A 23,542-nucleotide genomic window follows, 5' to 3' on the forward strand; every position below is an offset into this window, starting at 1 on the left:
CCATATATGGCTTCCACAATTTATTACTTCCTTGTCCCTCAAGCTTATATACTTTTCTTAACATTAGTTATCACAAAATATTGGATTCACAATTGACAACTGTGACTATTTTGTTGCATTAGCCTTTTCACTTGAAACTCCTGTGTGTGTTGCCTAGCAACGGAATGCAGCAGCCGGACCGAATCACGCGTCACCTTGGGAACTAGTAAACAAATAGTCCCAAGATAGCGCCCGCCCGCGTTACTCTTACTGTTCTGGCCAACACGAATGACTCGGTAAGTTTGTTACGCTCGCATTTCTCGACTTGTTGGCATTGTGCTTCGTCATGGTAGCGTTACACTAGATGTGCTTGCGCATGGTAGCTTCAGTCCATATGGGGTCTTAACACCATGGAGTGTGTGTGAGTTACTGGCATTGGATCATATGAGTATTCAAATTGAAAGTACGCTTACAGCTCGCAGTGTCATTAAAGAACTAAAAATGTTTTGTTATGTTAGGGTCTTACGATATGTGGTTTAAATACCATATAGTTTATGCTGTTGGCTGATATTTGATTGCATGAATTATCAAAATAGATTATAAACATGAGGTTTTGCTGAACACGCTTTATCGGGTCGTGCACAATCGCATTTTTTGGTGAAAAACGAGGGATGCTGAAACTTTTACTTTATACACCGGCACATAACATTTGTAACTAGCTTGTTTACATGGATTTGGGATATAGTTATGACTAATGGTTGCCCTATCTCAATTGATATAATAACAGCTCCGAAACCTATGGGATCAAACCCGGGAAGATTTTGTGATGAATAGCTTAACTCCCGATGAGGGTAAGCCTTACAGCCTGAGATATGATTTCAACAAATGAGATTGTTTTGGAATTAATAATACTAATGGGACATATCTTTTTTGTCTTATGTTTTCGTGTGTATGTTTTCTTTCCCCTTCCCCTCTCCTTGAATCATGGTTTGTATTGTATATAATTTACATTTCTATTGTTTTATTGTTTAATTCATGGAATTACGTTTGGGATCCACCCAACATGTTGTTTTGTTTTTCACTTACTCCTTTGTATCCTTCCCATTGCCAATCCCTCCTTCTCTGTCTGGTACACATTCCAAATGGGTTTTTGTGCCGTTTTACTTTAATTTATGAACATGCAATTTTTACAATGGTGTTTTCGCTGTTGATACTGTGTGATTTGCACTGGTGTATTGAGTGGCATGTTTTTGGATACTCACTTGATCTCTACTACTTTTGTAATTTTTTGCATAAACATACGACCTTTACTATTATGTTTGTAATTTTTGCATATATATATGCACAACGTTTGTAACTTGTATGATTTTGTAAGGAATAAATTTAGCCCTGTTTTGAAGAAGGCTGTCCGGGCCGTAACATGTGTCACACTAAGGGCCATTCTGTTAAGAAATTATATAATTAAAAAAACGTTTTGCACCTGATTGGGCGCTCCGTCCTGGATTTCTCTTCATTCTTTTTGTCTACTCAGTTTGTGATTAGCTTTGATGAGCTATTAAATAAATTAATCCTAGATACAAGTTTATAACTATTCTTTTAGCCTGTGACTTAAATGTTACACTGCCTGGATCAAAATAAGCATGCATGCAGTTTGAGTGTGTTGTAAGGACAAATAAGATGCAATTCTTCACAAACCGAACAGCAAGGTTATGGGAGTCTAGGCAATTCTAGGCTCACATCAGTTATGTACCCTCCCTGGGGTCATAATGGAGGACTGTGTGGCCAAGAACACCTTACTTATGGCTAGAGGCCATTGATAGACTATATGATAATTAGTTTAGATATCTTTTATGGTTTATATGGTTATAAGCCCAGAGGTTACAATGATACCCTTGAAACTAGCTAAGATTCCTTACCTAACCATCAGATTTAAAGATGATCAAAGATTAACATGCAGCCATTTGAAATGTAACTAGATCTAATATAATGTTGCCAATTCAGTGATGCACAAATGGAAACACCTTAACAGACATGGTTGCCTCCTCATACAACTCTCTGTCCCTTAAGCAGCAATAGATCCTCTTCTTGCTTGCCGCTTACCCACGATGTTCCTCAAGGCTCTGTTTGAGGTCATTTTCTATTTTCGCTCTGCACTCTCCTGCTTGCATCTATTATCGCTTCTTTCAGAGTATCTCATCATCTTTATGTGGATAATTCATAGATTGTTCTTTTCTTCTCTTCTTTCACTCCTGATCTGGAATCTATTCTTTCTTTCTGTCTTCTTATTCAATCACGGATGACTGCTCAACATCTACATTTAAATCCCTCTAAAACGGAGGTTATCTTTTTTCCTGCCTCCACTATTTCTCCCCCATTTTCTCTCCCTCTATTTCCTTTCCTCATTTCTCAATGGTACCCTTTTATGCCAGCTTTAATTAATTTTGGGCATTACTTGCAATTCTTGCTTGTCTTTCTCTGAACACATTTCTGCTATCGCTCGGTCCTGTCGTTTCAAGCTCTATGATATTCAGAAGTTTCATCAATTTCTCTTCATTAACTCACTAAGTCTTTGCTCCCTTCTCTTTTTTTCTTCTGAACTCTTCTATTGCTCCTCCATTCTTCTTCGACTCCCTGCGTACAGACATGCCCCTCTCCGCTAAATGTATAGTTCTTCTATTGCAGTCTGTGTAGTTCATTTTAGAAAAAACATCAAACACCGAGAGAGTTATACTCTTACAATTTCATTTGACGACAATATGTAAACATAGGAACTGAGTGAGGTGTTTTTTTAATATTGTTTTAATATTTTTAATGTGTACTGTATATCTATGGATTTTATCTACTTATGAGATGTTTTCTAATATGTTTTTATGTATAAAATGTATTGTTACATCAGAATGTAATTTTGTTAGGATTTTTTGTACAAACCAAATACAAATAAAAAAAGAAAATGCTTCTATTCGCCTACTTCTCTATCTTTCCCCATGCACATCTATTTCCCCAGCTTTACACTTGCTTTGTTGGCTCTCTTTCGACTCTCGTTTACAGTTTAATTTTCTCTGTATCATCTTTAATTGTCTTTATGGTCTCACCCTACCATATGTTTCTTTTCTTGTTTCCTTCTACGTTGCCTCCTGGTCCCGCAGTGTCATGAACCATTGGACGCGTCCTTTCTGGACATCCTGGTCCCTGACCCATAGGGGCTTGCACTCAGCAGTACTCCCAACATGGCCGCCGAACACGGAATACTGTTTACCAGTTTCCGCGCCATACACATTACGTTCTATAAAGCGGACACACCCCCGTGGCCCTGTGCATCTCAACGCTACCGCTTGCCGTGGCTAGACGTGTGCTGCCGTAGTTCGCTTGTGTTTTTCCTTTGATTCTTGGTTCCCGGTACCCCTATAGTCCTCCTCCTTCATTCCCCCTCCTTTTTGTCCTCCTTGCATGCCGAATCTCCGTGCACTCGTATTCCGTGTGCACTATTCGCTGTTTCCTGTATTTCCTCGGACATCCTGGACATCTGAACGTTCCCAGGACTCGGAACGCTGAACGCACGCTGGAATCCGAGGACCTGCACGTTGGGTTCTACAAGACCCGAACTCTACGAAAGAAGACTCCATCGAAGAACTCCAACAAACAACAACGACAGGTGAGAAGGGGGGAAACCTGTGACAGATTGAGACGCCAACAAACTGATACAGATACGGACATGGAGGCTGCAGTTCAAGACCTCATGCACAGCATGCAAGAGTTAACCACAGAAGTTCAGAATCTCAAAGCTGAGAATGCCGCATTAAAACAACTAGTCCTGTCACGTGATTCTGCGACTAAGGAAAGTGTATTGCTGGGCGGAGTAGTGGATAAATATGATGGCTCCTCAAAGAACCTTCGTGGCTTCCTTGATTCATGTTTAGTGCACTTTACCTTTAAGCCCTACTACTTTTCCACCCACAGGGAAAAGATGGGCTTTATGATTTCGCATCTCTCTGGGAATGCGTTAAACTGGGCTACGCCCTTAGTTAATTCTGGAGATGCCCTCCTGGATGATTATGATGGGTTCGTACGGGCTCTAAAGACCATGTTTGACCGCCCAGAACAGGTTTACAGTGCCCAAGACGTCTATTGGATTTCCAACAAGGGTCCCAGGACATGCTTACCTATGTAACACGCTTTAAGCAACTGGCCAAGGAAGCAGATTGTTCCCCGGAGGCCTGTTTTACTCTATTCCAGAGAGGACTAAACGAAGAAATAAAAGACGAGCTAGCCAGGGTAGCTCGCCCAGGTTCCTTCCAGGCCCTTATGGACCTCCCTTTACAAATAGACTTTCGAATCTAGGAAAGGAAGGCAGAAAAGAAGAAAACAAAGATGCCTTACCAAAAGACCTCTATAGAATCTCCCTCTAAACCCGAGCCCACTCCTGCCCCGACCACAGACCCTGAACCCATGCAACTGGGGGCCTTCCACAGACCCATATCCCACAAGAAAGATATCGACAGATCCACACCGGGCTGTGTATGTACTGTGCCTCGGATAAACATCTTGTGAGAGAATGTCCTTTGGCCACTCCATGGCGTTCGGGAACGCCAGCTCCCGGTCCTAGATGGAGCACAGCTTCGGGAGAGAGATGTTTGCTCCACATCTATTCCATCCATGAACTCTCCTGACAAAACAACCTTGTGATCTTGCAGGCCTTTCTATCGCCGTCCGAAAAAGAAACTTACCCCCTTCTGGCATTAGTGGATTGTGGAGCCATGGGGATTTTTATAGATCAGGATTGGGTCACTACCCACCACATTCCATATGAAACTCGAGACATCATGCAACCTGTAGAGGCCATCGATGGACGTCCTCTCTCTTCAAGACCAATCACCCTGAAAACCAAAGAGATCCAGCTCTCGATAAAGCATCATCAAGAGATGATCAAGTATGACATCATAAAGTCTGCCCATTATCCAATGGTACTGGGTATGCCCTGGTTACAGAAGCACAACCCATACATCAACTGGGCAGCAGGATCCTTGTTTCTTGGCTCCGAACATTGCATGTCTCACTGCCTATCCCTAGATTCCTCATCAAGATCCTCTGAAGGTACGCTGACAGACCAGCAAGGCCCACTCACGGTCTCAAATATTATCCAGGTCCCCAGAGCCTATCAGGACTACACTGATGTGTTTTCAACTGCCATAGTTTAAGCCCTACCCCCTCACAGACCTGAAGACTGCGCTATCGATACTGAACCCTTGGCAGTGATTCCCTTTGGAAGGATGTTCTTCCTATCAGAACCAGAGAAAAGGGCCCTCCGAGAATACTTGGATACCAACCTAGAAAATGGCACCATACGACCATCCAAATCCCCAGCGGGAGCTTCGTTGTTTTTCATTCCCAAGAAAGATACTAAGGAGTTTAGGACTTGTCTTGATTACGTGGTCTTAATCAATGCACCCTTAAGGACCGCTACCCATTGCCCTTAATCTCGGATATCCTGGAAGCGGTGAGAGGAGCCATAATCTTCACGAAATTGGATCTCAGAGGTGCCTACCATCTAATCTGTATAAAGGAAGGTGACGAATAGAAAACGGCCTTTAGAACACCCTCTGGTCACTTTGAATACCTGGTCATGCCCTTCGGAATCGCCAGTGCCCCAGCGGTCTTCCAACATTTTATGGACTGGGTGTTCTCCGATATGCTGTTCCTCTTCGTCATAGTTTACCTGGACGACATACTGATATACTCCAAGGACCATCTTAAGCATAAAGAACATGTCAAGGCAGTCTTACAACGGCTACGTGACCATAAACTCCTGGCTAAACCCGAGAAATGTCTTTTTCATGTCTCTACTGTGCACTATCTCGGATTTGTCCTTAGTCCAGAAGGAATTGGAATGGACCACTCAAAAGTAAATTCCATACTTTCCTGGCCTGTTCCAACTACTGTGAAACAGATTCAATCCTTCCTGGGGCTTGCCAACTTCTACTGGAAATTCATACCTTCCTTTTCAGAGATAGTTCAACTGATCATTACATTGTTGAAGAAGGATACTCCCTTCCTCTGGACCGCATCCCAAGATGAAGCATTCCAACGTTTGAAGTCGGAGTTTACACAAGCCACCATCTTGGCTCAACCTGGCATTGATCGACCTTTCCTAGTGGAGACTGATGCCTCTAACTACGCCATCAGAGCAGTCTTAAAGCAGGAATTTGAGGACAAGTTAGAACACCCCATCGCTTATCTCTCGTGAACCCTAACTCCTAGCGAGACCCATTATTCTGTTCTAGAAAAGGAACTGTTTGTAACGCTCACCTGGTTCCCACGGGGGCGCCGATCAGAACTGGACTGCTAAGGTCTCCACCAGTGTTATTCGTAGTGCAGAGACGGCTGACTGGACCGGCCTTCCTAGCTTCATCTGCTTGATTTGCAAAAGTAGTTTCCTAAAAGCAGGAGGAGGGGAATTAGCCACCCAGTGGCTGCAAGGAAACACTTTTAACTTTTTCCCTCTAAGCACCCCGATATTCCCCTTTTGTTGTCTCACCTTATTGTTTGTAATGATGAGCTCTCCATCCTGCACTGAGCGCAGGGGCGCGTAGAATCCCAGTTGCTTCACTGGTTTGAAGATTTTGGGCGAGTTCCAGACGTGTTGGACTCTGTGGTAAATACCAAGGAGCCGTAAGTATAAAGTCTATAAAGTTCAATTGTCTGTTATTCACTCCTTTTTTCCCTTTTGTATTGCAGCTTGATCCGAGAAGAGTTCACCTGAAGTGCTGCAGGTTGCACGTGGGTAAGAGTCTGTATTACCCAGCGTTGTCCGGTAAAAGGGAAATAAATGTCTTTAACAAGTGTTCTTTCCTCCCACAAGTGCAGCGTTAAAGAGGTGGAACGCCGATGAAAGATGCCTAGGGGAGCGGTAACTCTGGTGAGTACAATATGGTTGCTTTGATAATCTTTGTTAGCCCCCGGCTCACCTTATTCTCTCTGTCCCTTCCAGGTTCCACGGATGCAGCGGTAAAATGATGGCTGCAGCGCTGAACTGTGGAGATGCTGACTGGTAAGTATGGCGCGGCGCTTCTGCTAGCAATGCAATGGTTTTATTTCTAACGTGTTTTTTCCCGTTCTGAAGTGCGGCGAATTCGGGAACAGATGAAGATTAAAAGGTAAGTTCTTGTTCTTATCTCTCTTTCTTCTAGGATGGTGTCCAGGTTTGAGGCGGGCGTGGCAGAGGACTGGATGCTGCAGGCATGGTGAGCGTCACGCTGCTGAAGTGCAGAATAACGCAAAGCATGGGCTGCTGTTCGGGCGTGGTTTAAATAGCCTGCAAACTAGTCCCAGGTAAGAAGTTCCCCAGAACCACACCCGAGTAAAAAATAGTCCCTGTAATAAAATAATCCCATCTAGGCCTCACGTGGGCTTTGATTAATTTGCATCATGGTCTGCAGGAGGTAAGTAATGCATATGAGCCTGGCGCCTATGGAGCCAGGACCGATGTCTAATATGAGCCTGGTGCTTAAGGTGCCAGGACTGAACCCAGATAGCCCCCAGCCGGGGCTGCTGGGGTCTCAATGAATGTCTGGATGCCTACTCCCGAGGCTGCTGGGCTGGGTCCGGATGCCCGGGGGTAGGCATCATGACACTGTTGGCCATCCGTCAAGCCTTCACAGAGTGGCATCATCTACTCCTGGGAGCTAAACATCCTGTTCAGGTCTGTACGGATCATCGGAATCTCCAAGTCCTACAATCCATGGAATGTAGGAATAGTTGTCAAGCCTGTTGGGCCTTCTTCTTTGCCCAGTACCAGTTCCAAATCCATCATGTACCTGGAACACACAACATAATTGCTGACGCCTTATCCCGACGTCCCGACTACGAAACTCTTGAAGATCGATCCTTCCCAAAGATGTTTCCTCATACAATTTTCATAGCTCAAGCAATCACTCTCCTGGAAGACATTCGGATTCAAACCCATTCCTCTGAGATCTGGAAGGAATTTACTGGGAAGAATCGATGGAATCTTAAAACCAAGGACGGGTATTTGTTCAAGGACAATGGCCTGGTCATTCCCACACAGAGACTGCGACAAAGGATTACATTCAGGACATTGTGGCATTACCAACACTCTCCGTTTAATACAAAGACAGTTTTGGTGGCCAAAATGAAACATGACATCCAGCAGTACATCCAAGCTTGTGAAGTTTGCAATCAAAACAAGCATGATAACAAGAGGCCGGCGGGTCTCCTACTCCAACCAACGCTACCAACAAGGCCCTGGGAATTTATTGCTACAGACTTTATTGTGGAACTACCACCTTCCAGGGGATACACAACTATCATGTTTACCATTGATTTATTCCCTCACATGGCTCATTTTACACCCTTGTATAAATTACCATCTTCCTCAGAACTTGCCGGAATCTTCCTGGAACACATTTTCTGACTTCATGAACTCCCTTCCAAGATCATATCAGAAAGAGGTCCTCAATACATATCTCAATTCTGGAAACACTTATGCCGTATACTAGGAATCCAACGTGCCCTCTCCTCAGGTTATCATCCACAGACCAACAGAACTACAGAACGTGTGAACCAAACCCTGGAGCAGTATCTTTGTTGTTTCATCACCAAGGTCCAGGACGATTGGTCTCTTTTAATACCTGTGGCTGAATTTGCCTACAACAATTTGGATCACTCGGCTGTGAAGACCAGCCCCTTCTTCTGCAGCCAAGGATTCCACCCTTCGGTTCTACCATCACTTCTCCCACATCCTACACCAGTTCCTACAGTCGACTCCTGGATTGAAACCCTCATCAACATACACAAGGAAGCCAAAGAATACCTCGAAAGGGCCCAAGCTAACACTAATCACTATGCGGACTCCAAAAGAAGACCAGGACCTTCCTATGCAGTGGGTGATAAAGTCTGGCTATCCCCGAAACTACTGCCTTGAAATCATTAACCCAGTGGCCTTCCAACTCAAATGACCAGACTCCTGGAAGAGGATCCACCCAGTATTTCACACATCTCTAATGAAACCATACATCCAGATCTCCCGGTCTGCTCCAAGATCTACTCCTGTGGTTGTCGACGACCAGCTAGAATACAAAGTGTCCCGAATATGTGACTTCAGGTACAGACGTGGTCAGCTACAGTATCTGGTGGAGTGGAAAGGCTATCCACCCAGTGAACGCACCTGGGAACCGGTCTCAAACTTAAATGCCCCCAGGCTACTTCAAAGGTACCACCTTATATACCCGGGCAAACCCGGAGGAACAGGCCTTCGTAGGAGGCATGCTGTCATGAACCATTGGGGCTTGCATTCAGCAGTACTCCCACCAACATGGTCGCCAAACACAGAATCGTGTTTACCAGTTTCCGCGGCATACACATTACGTTCTATAAAGCGGACACGCCCCCGCGGCCCTGCGCGTCTCAACACTACTGCTTGCCATGGTTAGATGTGTTTTGCCGTAGTTCGCTTGTGTTTTTCCTTTGATTCTGTTTGTTTTTCCCGGTACCCCTATATTCCTCCTCCTTCATTCCCCCTCATTTTTGTCCTCCTTGCATCCTGGATCTCCGTGCACTCATCTTCCGTGTGCACTATTCGCTGTTTCCTGGATTTCCTCAGACTTCCCAGACATCTGAACGTTCCCAGGACTCGGAACACTGAACGCACGCTGGAACCCGAGGACCTGCACGATGGGTTATACAAGACCCGAACTCTACGAAAGAAGACTCCATCGAAGAACTCCAACAAACAACAAAGACAGGTGAGAAGGGGGGAAACCTGTGACACGCAGTTCCCGATCCCAATTTCTTTTGTCTGTTCCTCGTCCCCCCTGTGCATCCTCTCGTTTCCGCTCTTTTTCTTTACCAGCCCCAAAGCAATGTGATGCCCTCGCCCCTATCCCTTCGCTCTATCTCCATTTTCAAAATTTGTCTTAAGTAACTTTTTCTTTCGACTTAAATGAGCTGTGTTTTATGATTAATGTATCTGCTTGTTGCACAGATTCTAGTTTGTTCTGCATTTTGGCACAAGTGCTATAAAGATATAATAAAATACAAATACAAAGAAATTCTGCCAAAATATTTGTAAACTTTATTGAAATTTGACAAATTAATTACAGGTACGGTCAGGCCAGGTGCATGCAACAGTGGGAAATGTGAGTGGCAAAGATCCTGAACAACAGATAATTAACCAGCATACCATGGTAAAGAATTACAATATAAAGCGGGGGTGTTTTGCAGTGTATAGAAACTGAGATCAGACCAAATTTGCTACTGATGTGCATACGTAATTTATGGTTTGTACCCTCCCGATCGTTACAATACATTACATTGGCAAGCCTTGTTTCAAGTATTGAGGGGTGAGCCTTTGAACTAGGCAACAGCTACCCTTCGTCTGGCGATTATACAAGCAATGTACAGAAACGGTGTATTTTTTGTTTAATATTGAATAGACCAAGCAGCCCTATAGCAGGAGAGTGAAGGGTCTCATAATGTGTAATGTCTGTAAGAATGCTGCATATGTGGCTCCACAGGGGTGCTGTAGATGCAGAGGGTTTGAAGGATTTCTTATGCCAAGCCTAAGAATCCAGAATCTGGCATTCTTCATTCTGGCATTCTTCATTCTGGCATTCTTCATCTAACGCATCTGTTGGCCTGTTCAGGGAAGGTTATGTGTAATATACATGAGATAACATATAAATTCCAAAGATACGTAAAATTGATAACTTCATGTTTTTAATTTAGGGAGACATCTTTAGTTTTTATTTCAGGCAATGCTCCAAGCAATAACGGGTAAACATATTGCCAGAGTCTCCTCCCATTGAAACTGTGCCCTGTCTTTAAGGATTATTGGAAACAGCCATTTTGTACATGTTGGAGGGAAGCCTTTTGCTGGGTTAGTGACAATGCACTGATTTAGAGGTGGCATAGGGTTCTGAGAATATTTATGCAGCTTGTAATTCAATCTGAGTTCATGTCCAGATGGTAATGGGAGTTTTGCCTACAAAATGTTCTCCTACTGCGTGAATAGGCAGCCGGAAAACCGCCCTCATATGGTTGTTCTTGAACCTAACTTCCCAGATTAGTACTATGAATATTAATACACTGGGCCCAAATGGGAGGGTCTTCTTGGAGAGCTTCATCAGAGTCCCTCAATCATTGTAATTTACACATGGACTGTATTTCGTAGCTGCCACTAAGAGAAGTCCCGCTCACCACTGTTTGTAGTGGTGTAGAGTTGGCGTCTTCCTTTTCATACAGGACATGCAGGAACTTGTGAGAAGTTGATGACCAAAAGGCTAAATTGTCACATGATTTGTTTTATATTACCCCACGAGCAAACAAAAGGAAGGGGAAATTGAATCTTGCCCGTGAAACATGTGCAGATAACATGTGGTGGTTTGACATTGATTGCCTACAAAGGAAACACAATCTTCACAAGGCTCTGAGAACAATGGTGATTTAAACAGAGGAGTATCACTATTGGAAGAGAAGACAATCTCACCCAGGAGGATTGGAAAAGGTCCCTAAGTTGAAAAGGAAGACTTCCGATGGAAAACTTGATAATTGATGGAGAACACCCATCTGAAGGCAGGACAACAAACAATTGAGTTCATTCACAAAGGATTTAGCAGAAAACCCATGAGACTTTTGGAGATGGACTAAATATCTTGCTAGATGCTAGTACACAACCACTACACCTAATACAGTAGAGGTAAACTACTTTTCTGTAGACCAATCATGCACGAGGGATTGATTCAAAGAGTAATTGTACATTGAAGATAAATCATAACTGGCAGGCACAATATTAGACACCATTGTATAATTTTATTGTAAAGGGCAATGTGGCTCTAGTCTCTGGAAAGAGGATACCATCCCAATGTATAAAAGGACCCTAGGGATGACAGAAATATGGTCAAATTAATATTACTTTTTTACTGTGCAGGTCAAGCATTCACAAAGGTGAAAGCTGCTACTTCAGAGACTTGAGAAATGTCTTGAGCTACCCAATCGTATACCTCTCTTCAAGTTACTGTATTCCGCTACTGACCAGTGCACTGTCCCCTTGGTCACCTAGGCTGGCTGAAGGCAGCCTGTGTGGCTGCTTTGTCAACCTCAGGGCTACCTTTGATAGGGTAGATAGGACTGTACACTTCTGTGAATTAAATGCATGGAGCACCAATGATACCTTGCTGTGATGCTTGGTAGAAATACACTTCAAAAATTGGACCTGTTTTAGGAACATAAAATATGGGCTCTGGATCATCTAACGTTCGCAACAGTAAAGGTTTCCACAGCAGACATGTACGTGCAGGTGATCCATTCTGGTGTTGTTCATCAGGTCTGCCAAAGGTCTGAAGTGCCATGCATTGCTCCCAGCAGGAATCCGGGATAGGAAAGAGCCTTGCTTTATGCACACCTTACTTGCCATGTCAATGGATAACTAGTCAATTGGAGCAGTTACTCAATGCGCTTGAAAAACTTTATATAATAAGATTGTGTTAAATGTGGCGAAAACAAAGACCGTTGTATATGGTAAAAAAAGAAAAGACAAGCGTGTTTTTGATGGGTTCCTGTAAGGAACGTGTAATATGCTCTTGTATAGTACAACTTCGCCCTCGTGGTACTACTACTGTGATATAGCATGTGCAGATATCATGAATTCGAAAGTATATGTAAATAAAATAAGGCTTACTGTATAAATATAGCACTATTTTGCATCATAAACAATACATTCTTCGATTGCCAGGTATTTGAGTGGGTCAGTGCAGGCGGGCCCCATTGGCCATCATTGAACCACCACACAGGCGCATGAAGGTTTGCAAGTGAAACACATGCTGTACAGTTCTCTGTTTGGTATTCCACTGCAGTAGCTGTGATGGATACTGAGGTGGGACAGCTATCCATAATAATGTATTGCTTGTGTACTTTCTGCCGAACTGACATGCACGTTACATAATACAAAAAGGTGGTTTCCTGGATTTTAAGAATTCATTAAAATAAAAAATAAAACACTAGGTTAAACCCCATCCATTGCTAATCTTGCTGAGGCTGTAGTGCTGCTTGGGGAATATGCGAATGGGACGATATCCTTTCGGGTAGCTTTAATGGCTCTGATGGTCATATATTAAACCTGCAGCTTGGAGACGTTGAACATGTGATGCTGTGGTAACACAGGGAGCATACCAGTTTAGCAATGAACTGACTGAGCTACAAAAGTGTGCCATATCTGTGGGAAAATGGTAATCTGTCACATAGACAGAGCTAATGAGGAGCCCTTTCAACCAGATACATATGCATGATGGTCAAAGGCGCGCAGTGACATAAACCAGCGACATGACCAATGCGATGGTGACAAGCTCTCAGCAGGTTCTTTGGGAGGGATTGAGATAAGAGGGATGTAAAAGGTGGGTGGATGGGTTCATTCGAAGATTGGATAAATCATCTTACACTTCACTGATAGTGAATCTGGATGTGCTATGGTCAAGATTAAGAGTGCACAGAGAATCATATCTACTATGGGACTCTTGCCTAAACATTAGATGTGTATGAAATACAGACAGATGTGCACCGTATTGAAATGCTACATCTCTAGTGTGTAACCTTTACTGTTCATACACTATATATCCATGCATCGAATCATCTACAAATGATGAAGGCCTATTTAAGCAATATACAATACAAAACAGAAAATGTATTTTTCATTACGATTCATGAACACAACGAGTCACTTCCCATGGGCTAAATGGGACGGAACTTCATTTCAGTTGATTGGAACGAATAGTAGTTCTTTTTGGCGGTCCACCAGGTGACACCTTCCTGTGCAATACTGTTCATGTACCATCCATTCAGGTTACAAATATAGCACGCCTTGTACCACCAGGCCCCTTTCCAAAGGTGAGCACAGTTTACTTCATAGGGATCGTTGTCCTGGTCTCGAGTGGTGAAGGGCATGTTGTGATGAATGCTGAGGCTATCACCTGTAGAAACAAACAAGAAAGATAATTCCTTAACTGACAGTAAAGCAATTTACAATGACCATCTATTTCCTCTAAGCTCTAGCGGTCAAAATGGATGATTGGTTCCTGAGATGTCAAAGGTCGGCAGTTAGAGTATTAGATACACATTTTTGAAATAATCTTTACATGCTTGCACTGTCAAGGTCAGGGGAGCACAGGGCAATATATCAGAGGTCAGTGGAAGGAACTGCAGGCTCAGAAGGCAAATCCTGGTTGAAACAGGCTGTCAACGGAACTGCATGGGATGGAGCTAGCTGTGAGCTAAAACACACAGAGAGAAAGTACACAATCTAACAAGGAATAATTCAAATAAGGGCTGCACTGTAATAAGCTAAGGGACTCCTGGTAGATTAGTGAAGGGCCTTAATGCCAATGCCAGCAGATTATACATAACAACCCTCATAAAGCAGAGTCATACATTGGAAATATTGAAGAGGCTGTGTAAGGTAGAACTGCAGACCATATACTGAGGCAGGTAAGAATTTAATACATGATATCAAAGCGCCACCAGTGTCCCTTATCTGATCCAAATTAAGTGCAACCAAGGGGTCACTCTGAATAGGCATAAGGACCAGAGGCACAACAATTGAGCGAGTTGGAATGAAGACAGAAAACCACATTGGAAAGAACAGCAGAGAACAGAATCAAAATGCTAAAACTGTATATAGATACTAAAGCTTAGAGCAGTAACATAGACAGCACATAGGAATGCTAGTATAATTATAATTGTTCTTTTATAATGTGCTTAATACCAGAGATTGATTTCTAAGCGCTGCATCGGGATTCAAACCTGTGTTGCGCTGCGTGTCTTGCTTCCAAGACAAACCCGTTGCCCCTCACTCATGTGAAAAGCATGGACAGAGAGCCAGGAACAGATACAAGGGCAGCAGATAAGGAAAGGAGACGCATAAACTCGGAATCCTATTGTTTGTGAATATCAGAAATCTCACGGCACTAGCCACAGACAGACGGTCACTTCCAGCTCAGTTAACATGTGGAATTATCAGAAAACCCAGGGCACTGAATAACAATCAAATGGACAGACGTCTTGGAGCAAAGCCAGAAAGAAGCAAAAAGACAGATGATTCCTGGCAACTCAGTGAATATGTGGGATTGGTCAACAGGACAGAAAATATTTGAAGGCAAGAAACACGGACTGGAGGGAGAAACAGAGAAGAAAGAGTACTTTCAGAAACCAATGAATGGGAGTGCATGAGGAAAAAAAAAACTCACTGAAATGGAGGGTATTACAGAAATGACCAGCAAAAGGCAGGACACATACATACAAGAGAACTGAAAGGCTGTAACAGTAAAAAGGGCGGGCCACTGAAAAATGCAGCCACAGCACGCAAGTTTCAGAATCAAACCAATGGTTATAAATGCTGGCCACAAGAGTACAAACCGGGAACTCCCAAATGAAGGCAGTTGATAGAACAAACTGAAAATGGTGAGAGCCAACTGACGAGAGCTCTCCAGCTGACGACCACACGCTTGAACGGCTGCAGCTAGAGGCCTTAGAGCTCAATTTTCAGCTCTCTCTAGCAGCTGTGATCAATCAATCAATCATCATGCTGGTGAAAGGGATTAATCTCGCTCCTCCAGCTCTCTGCCCGCTTGGAAGCATACAGCAACCAGGATGCACGAGTTAGAATAAACCAAAAGCCGGGTTTGAACATGGGATGGGTTTGTTCTACAGTTTAAGTCACTAACAGGCGAATGAACTCAGATATACTTTGCAGGTTCCAGAAACCCATGTAAATAGAGTCTGAATGTGCCCTTTCAGCTGTGCTTGGCTGACAGGTGTGTTGTTTCCTGACAGTGTCCTTCAGTAATAGCTGTTTGCTAACGGGAAAAAAGCAGTACCTCCAGAGCATCCCTTATCATGCTAACAATCGCTCATGCACAATTACATGCCAGCAAATTTGGCAGGCATTTGTGTCAGCAACATAATACCTAATCCCCCACACTAGCGTGAGAAGGGGGTTTAGATTCTATTAAAGACAAGGAGGTGAATATTATGCATAACAATCTTTACTCTGAAACCACAGCAGCAAAGAAGAAAAAACTTTTGTAATAAAAAAGTTGCAATATAAATTCATAACAGTTCCAACAGTGTAAGGGAAAACATCCCAGTCCAAAATGGAGGGCAGGTCATGCCCTGGGTGCAACCAATGGGCTGAGAGCCAACCCCATAAAGGTCCATTCCTCTATCACTAACTCCTCTTTCTGTCGCTGTTCTTCCTCAAACTCCCACTGCACAATCCATCCGCGTAGCACCAAGAGTGATGGTCCAACGGAAAAAGAGGCGGAACGTGAACTTTCCCGCAATCTGAACTGGAACAGATTTCCCTTTTGACCAGGACATCTCACCCGAAAGCTGAAAAATAATCAAAAACCAGTAATAATATTCGCCTCCTTGTCTTTAATAGAATCTAAACCCCCTTCTCACACTAGTGTGGGGCATTACGTATTCTATGGCAAGACAGGAGGCTCCTATTGTGCAAGTTCAAAGCCCTTGCATCACATCAACAGCAACATGAGCAATACGTTTATGATAAAACATTTTGAAAGTTGACTCCTTTGACCAATCAGTTGCTTTCAGTATTTGCTCCAGACTACCGCCGAGGAAAGCGCCTTTAGAGGCCATACCGTCCCGAATCGCATGGGGACCAAAGTAGGAAGTGTCAACCCCCGCCTCCCGCATAACCCACCTATTCCACCTGGCTAAAGTGGAAGGAGATACTGGCTTATGGGGCTTCCTGTAGGAAATCAGCAGCTGAGAGGTATTCGGAGGCCTAGGACTTTCTGTTTTCAACTCAAAACATTTCAAACATCTGGTAACACATAATTTATCATATTCTGGTAAGGCTGGATAGGATAATGAGGAAATCATACATTTAGTTCTTCGTGAAATAAAGAAGGTAACCCCTTGAGGGGTAAACATCTTATTGTCCACATCCAACGGTCAGATATCATATACTCTCTTAATAGACACCAGATATAACAGCATCACCAGTTTGGAAAATAACTGATGCAAGGACAGACTTTCATTAGGCGGCCAGGCTCTGAAGAGATCTAACACCATATTAACATCCCAAAGAACCGAATACTTTGGTTTCAGTGGAACCTTAATACAAATGGATTTAAGGGCTCTACGCATCAAAAAATGCCTACCCATAGGTTCTCCTTTAACCAAAAGGTGCCCCGCTGAAATAGCAGACCTGAAACCATTAATAGTCCTATAGGCTTTACCTTCCTTAAACAATTCCACCAGAAAACTAACCACCTCTACAGGAGGGGCAGAAACTATGGGGGTCCACCCACAGATCCACTGCAAACGGACCCCATAGAGATTCTATCTTGGCAAAGAGATCCCTGTCTAACCTCCAGTCGCTTCTGTCTTGCAGATGCCTGGAGTTCCAGTCCACAACCTCGTTGCTGATCCCAGGAAGGTACTCCGCCTTTAACACAATATTCCGGTCCAGGCAAAAATGCCAAAACTCCTTTGCCAGATCCGCTAGGACCTTGGACCTGGTGCCTCCCAAATGATTGACGTATCTCACCGCAGAGACATTGTCCATGCGGTGGAGGACGCAATAAATCCTGTGTTCCTTGAGAAGGCTTTGGACTGCAAATGACCCCGTCAACAACTCCAGACAGTTGATATGCAGTTCTTTCTCTAACTCGGACCATTTCCCTCCTGTGGAAACCTGACCCAACCTGGCTCCCCAGCCTGCTCTGCTGGCATCGGACTCCACAATGACATCTGGAGAGGGACCAAAAATTGCTCTGCCGCCCCTGAGCCTCCAAAGGAGCTCCAACCTGGCTTCTGCGGACAACATCACTACCTGTGAGTAAGAGAGACATCTGCGCAGATGTTTGGCCTTCAAATGCCGCAATGCCCTGTAATGTAGGGGGGCCAGAAAGATAGCTTGGATGGACGCTGACAACATCCCCACAACCCTGGCCAACTGCCTGAGGGAGATCCTCCCTTTCCTGGGGATGTAGTGAATCTCCTTCCTTATCTTTGAAAGTCTGCTGTCTGGGAGAAGGAAGATTCAAAGCTTTGAATCTATATTCAAAGCTTTGATACATTGTGTAGGCTTCAATATGGACTTTTGACATTTAACACATAACCTAAGCTCTGTAGAAAGGTCACTGTAAACTCCAGATGAGCACACAGAGTCTGAGAGCCCTGGGCTAAAAGGAGCATGTTGTTGAGGTATATTATAATCCGAATCCCCTTGGACCTGAGGAGAGCCATCACTGGCTTCATTAACTTGGTGAAGCACCATGGGGCTGATGACAGGCCAAGCGGAAGGGAGGCAAACTGCCAAACTCTTGGTGAGGAGGGAACACAGGAACCACTAGTTATGCATCTTTGAGGTCCAACTTGACCATCCAGTCCACCGGAAGAAGGGTGTCCCTGAGTAGATTGATCCCCTCCATCTTGAAATGGTGGTATACTACGAAAGAGTTGAGGGCCTTCAGGTTTATGACTGGGCGAAACCCTTGATCTGGTTTCAGAACCAGGAAAATGGTACTCAGAAACTGAGAGGCCACGTAGGAGGCCAGGACTACCGCTCCCTTGGAAATGAGGTCCCTGACCTCCACATCTATCAGAGACTGCTTGACCATGTCGAACACCAAGGGAAGGGGATAGGAGAACTGGCAAGGAGGGGAGTAAAACTCTATTCGATAACCCTGAACTGTCTTCAACACCCAAGGATCCGAGGTGAGGGTCTCCCACTGCGGGAGGAACCTGGCCAGTCTACCCCATAGACCTCTGTGGGAAAAAACTTTTAACACATGAGAAAGTACCTGATGTTCCTCTTGACCTCCCGGTACCTCTGCCGCCACATCGTCTCCAACTCGAAATTTGCAGAAAAATTGGGTATTCGCTCCCCGAGTAGAGGAGGAATTGTGCGCGCCTCTAGACGTGCACTGGCGGGGACGGGAGGAGCCCTGGAAAAAACGGACAGAAGAGCGGGCTCTACCTCGCCCAGCCTTGGGGAAAACCTTAGGTGCAAACACTTTCTTAATGTTAGCTTGTGACTTATCCAGAGCCGTAAATGTATGAACATAGGCGGAGAGATCTTTCAAAAACCGATCTCCAAACAAATTGCCCTGGGCCGAAGGGCCCCCTTCCCTCTCTGACATTTCCGCCAGCTTAGGATCCAACCTCATAAGTAAGGATTTACGCCTCTCCTTGGAGATAGAGGCAACCCGTTTGTTGGATCCACCCCCTCAAGACATGAACGTCAACCAGGGTATTAGAGGGTATTAGAGGATGCCGCTTCTTCAGCCAGTTCATAAATTTGTGTCACTGGACCCAAGACGTCCAACAGTTTATCCTGGCAGCTACGCCAAGCCTTGCCTACCCCTTTTTTGGGGTCTTTCCCCTTCTGAGAGAGAAAAATAGCCATGGAATGATTGATCTCAGGTGTAAGAGCCACCTTGTCAGGAAGCACCGGCCTAGGGCATCCTGACCGTAATTTACTCCTGTCCCCCTTAGGCAGGGGGATGCCTGACCCAAAACTCCAGAAACGAGGAAACGTCCTCTGAAGGATGCCACTCAGCAGACCTAGGGTGAAGGATGAGGGCAGGATCATAAAACAGTACTCCATTGACATCCAGGACCGGACCTTTTTGTGGAGGGACTGGGGCCACCTTCCTCTTAGGAGGCGAATCTGAATCTTCTGAGCTATCGGAGGTGGAAATAGAAATTGGGGGTGCAGCAGCGGGAAGCTGTGAGGGGGCTGGCCAAGGGGTCGAAGAGAGGGGCTGTGGGACTCCTCCCACCTGTTCTTTTGACCTCTCCTAGGGGAAGAGTTGTTCTTGAATGTGTTTAGTCTTACTCCTGCATTTTTTAGGGGTCTGAGCTTTGACAGAGGGCCCAGCTTCCTGGGAAAGGTGAAAATCAGCAATGTGATTAATTAATTAGCCTGTCAAAAGCTGAAGCAAGGGTGTTATTGAGGCCAGACAAGGCAGTGTCCAATGATGACTGAATTGCCTGTGCCACTGACGGCTGAGTACGAAGGGACTGGTCTCCTACACCCTCTCCCAACCTATCACTTTTCTTGGAAGGGCGCACTTGAGTGCTGGCATCTACAGAAGAGGGAACCACACTCTTATCCATGAAAGCACCACCCAAAATCATATATAGGGAAATATTAATAAATGCAGAAACAACAATCAAAATGAATGTGTCAATGACAGAGCCTTCAGCTGACACACTTGTGAACAAAACCAGCCGAGCAGGCTCACTTTAAGCTGCATACCCTAGCCGGGTGAATAAGAAGCAACAAACAATGGTGGCAACCTTGAGGTAGTAACAGGCCTTGCCTGTAGCCTAGCCGGCAATTGTATGCGAGCAGCGTCCTGTTAGGGTAAAGGAAAAAAATAGCAAGAGAAAACTAGAGAAAACAGCTGTGACGCACGGAGGCCTGAAGCAAAGCTTCTTAATGGGCCGTGCGCATCACAACTACAAATAGGTAGCAATAAAAAGGCACGGCGGCCTGAACAGGCTCACGTGCCTCAGACACATGAAAGAGATTCCTGAGAGGGAAACTCTGCTACACACATCGCCGCCTGATTTTATCTGAGGCAGGCGACGAGCGAGCAATTAGGAATTATGTCAGTAGGTGGAGGCGGCACCACTGAAGGGATAAAACGGCGCTCTCCGCCAAGCACACGAGAGAATTCAAAAACAAAATACGTTTGAAGCCGAACGTAATATAACAACGCTATTAAAAGGAACAAACACGTTCTAAAGCGAAAGCCGAGCAAAGCTAACGCTGAGCCAAGCGAACACGTCACAGTAATAAAAGACAGTGTAATTCCATATATAGGCAACAAAGTAACACAACTAAAACCAGTTAGCAATCTCTAAGGAAACAAGTAGAGATGTGACTTAGCTGTGGCATCAGCAGCAAAGAAAGAGGGGTTGGTGATAGAGGAATGGACCTTTATGGGGTTGGCTCTCAGCCCATTGGTTGTCCCAGGGCATGACCTGCCCTCCATTTTGGACTGGGATGTTTTCCCTTAAACTGTTGGAACTGTTATGAGTTTATATTGCAACTTTTTTATTACAAAAGTTTTTTTCTTCTTTGCTGCTGTGGTTTCAGAGTAAAGATTGTTATGCATAATAGGAGCCTCCTGTCTTGCCATAGAATTGCAACTTTGTGAAGTATGAGTAAACTTCACAAAGTGTGCATGTTATATTACATTAATTTGATTTTACACTGCACGGTGCACGCATCATCACCATGGTGGTCTGAAAGCACTGAAATCCTGTCCGAATGGTTGAACTATGACCCCAGCCAGTGTTGAAACCAGACCGTGGTCTGTGGGGTGAAAAGGAAACAGGGAAAAGGTAACCCGGGAAATGGCAAAGAAGGAGAAAGTCAGAGAACAAAACAGACAGACATGAAGGGTTGCCATCTGGAAAAGGTGTGAATGCCCTGGCTTTTTTTGGGTTTCATTAATAAGAAAATGAAGCAGGTAATTCCATCTCAGAAAGGGTATATACTAACCAGACCCCCATTCAAAAAACTCCATGCCGAAAGCATAGTGTGCACCTTTGCCCTGCTGCCTCGGTAGCCTGAGCTGCATCCCTGCTCTCCCAATGCACAGAGCAGGTTCTGAGGTCTTAGTTTCGCTATTTGACAATTTCTGAAACCAAGTCATTGCAGTGCAGAAGTTTCATTGAAGTCCCCACCTCTTTTCCAAATTCAATATAATTATGATAAAGTACCCATGTGGTGGCAGGGTAAACTGAAAATATATGCCATGCCTGTTTTTGTTATGGTGGTGGGCAGTTCACATAATTGTCAAAGCCACATCTGATGCAGAGGCCAGTGGGAAAGCTCAGGGGCAATGCACCTGTCTTGGAAGCAAGAAAATGCAGAGCAACACAGGTTTGAATCCTGGTCCCATGCTTAGAGACTGGTCTCCGGAATTAAGCGCATTATAAAAGATGAAATAATTAATGAATGTACAGAAAACATGGAGTAATGGGAGACAGGTGCAGCAGGGTAAGTTCAAAGAGATTTATCAACCAATGATCATCTCTCTTATATCCCTCCAGTACAAAATTTAAAATGCAGTAATTCCCCTTACCAAAACTATTATATAAAAGCACATAATCATCGATACTCTCCATATTGATATTGTTATTATGATGTTCCTATAAATAGTATAATGGATATTCCTTCGACCACGTTCGCATTTGCCTGTTGTATCCCATTAAAAGGAATAATGAGACACCGTTGACAATGTCCTTTAACTATTGCATTTGATTGTGCTTCCATTTTTTATATATATATTGCCATTTTTCACTGTTTGTACTTTTTCAGAGCAATGTACATTTGCAATAATCATAAAAATAATAGCAATATAATAATAATAATAATAATAATAATTCAGTAAAGAAACGTTGTTAAAATGACGTTATGGTTACAAGTAAAATTGCAGCAACCATAACTTGCGCCACCACTGTGCACTGCTTAGACTAAAACCCAGGACATCAAAGATGACATCACAAGTATCATTGATGACATCACTGATGACGTTTTTAAAAAAGATTTTTCATTGAATTTCATAGGTTTTTATTAGTGCAACTTAACCATAACGTCCCTTTTAACAAAGCTTTTTCATTGAATTTCATAGGTTTTTATTAGTCCAAATTAACCATAATGTCCCTTTAATAACGTTTTTTCTGTGGATTTCATGGGTTTTTACCAGTGCATGCTATTTTCCTACAACTTACTAATATCATACTTTCCCAATATAACAATATTTCTGTCCAATATACAAAGTGACACCTTAAAACTCTGCCATTTCCCACCTTTTCGAATCATTATTAACACTTCTATACACTTTTTGCAACTATTTCAACTAGTTTTGCATCCGTAGATGTCTACGAACATCTGACTTCATTGCGGACCTTACGGACAGTGCAACATGACCATACCTGTCCGCACTTCACGATAAGATCCGTGCTTCGTGGACAGTTCAGAACTGCATTTTCTACTGATCTAGGAACTTTCAACTTCAAAATTTCCCTTGCACAGCTCCAACACCTATTCCTACTCATTATCCTTTAACAATCTAGTACACAGTACATACTTTTAGCAACACTGCTATTTATCTAAAAATGGCATCAGCTATTGCCATCCTTCCTCTCCAAGAGCCACCACCACTGCTGTAATCAAGGAGCATGTGAAACGCTGCCCCCTACCTTAGAAATAACACACGCGCAACATTTTCCCCTGTCCACCAGCCCCTCCATATTAGTGTTTGGTGCCTCTTCCCTCATTTCCTTCCCCACTTTTCCTTCTTAGCTCTCCTGCCAAAAAAATAAAATACATCCAAAAACAACAAAAGGAATGTTCATTTAGGAACCACTGTTCAGTTAAAAAATAGAACTAAAAAAAAACATATAGGCTCCATCTACTTTACATTTCCCAGTAAAGTACATAGACTCAATAAGATTTTCCAACATTTCCATTTGCATTTTGTGTTATGCTAATGGAAATATTGTCGCG

General features: G+C 43.8%; 1 protein-coding gene across 1 annotated transcript in view; it reads right to left on the minus strand.

The window, feature by feature from the left end:
• Nucleotides 1-10,043: 10,043 nt before the first annotated feature.
• The window catches only part of LOC138471860 (ficolin-2-like), a 450,860-nt gene continuing 437,361 nt past the window's right edge, over nt 10,044-23,542 (minus strand). The window contains exon 10 of the mRNA XM_069609719.1: nt 10,044-13,955. Within this exon, the coding sequence (XP_069465820.1) occupies nt 13,717-13,955 (239 nt within the window). The 3' untranslated portion in view covers nt 10,044-13,716. The remainder of the gene's footprint in view (nt 13,956-23,542) is intronic.

Source organism: Ambystoma mexicanum, chromosome 8 (genome assembly GCF_040938575.1).
Source record: "Ambystoma mexicanum isolate Mex_15411 chromosome 8, UKY_AmexF1_1, whole genome shotgun sequence".
In the NCBI taxonomy this organism is placed as follows: domain Eukaryota; kingdom Metazoa; phylum Chordata; class Amphibia; order Caudata; family Ambystomatidae; genus Ambystoma; species Ambystoma mexicanum.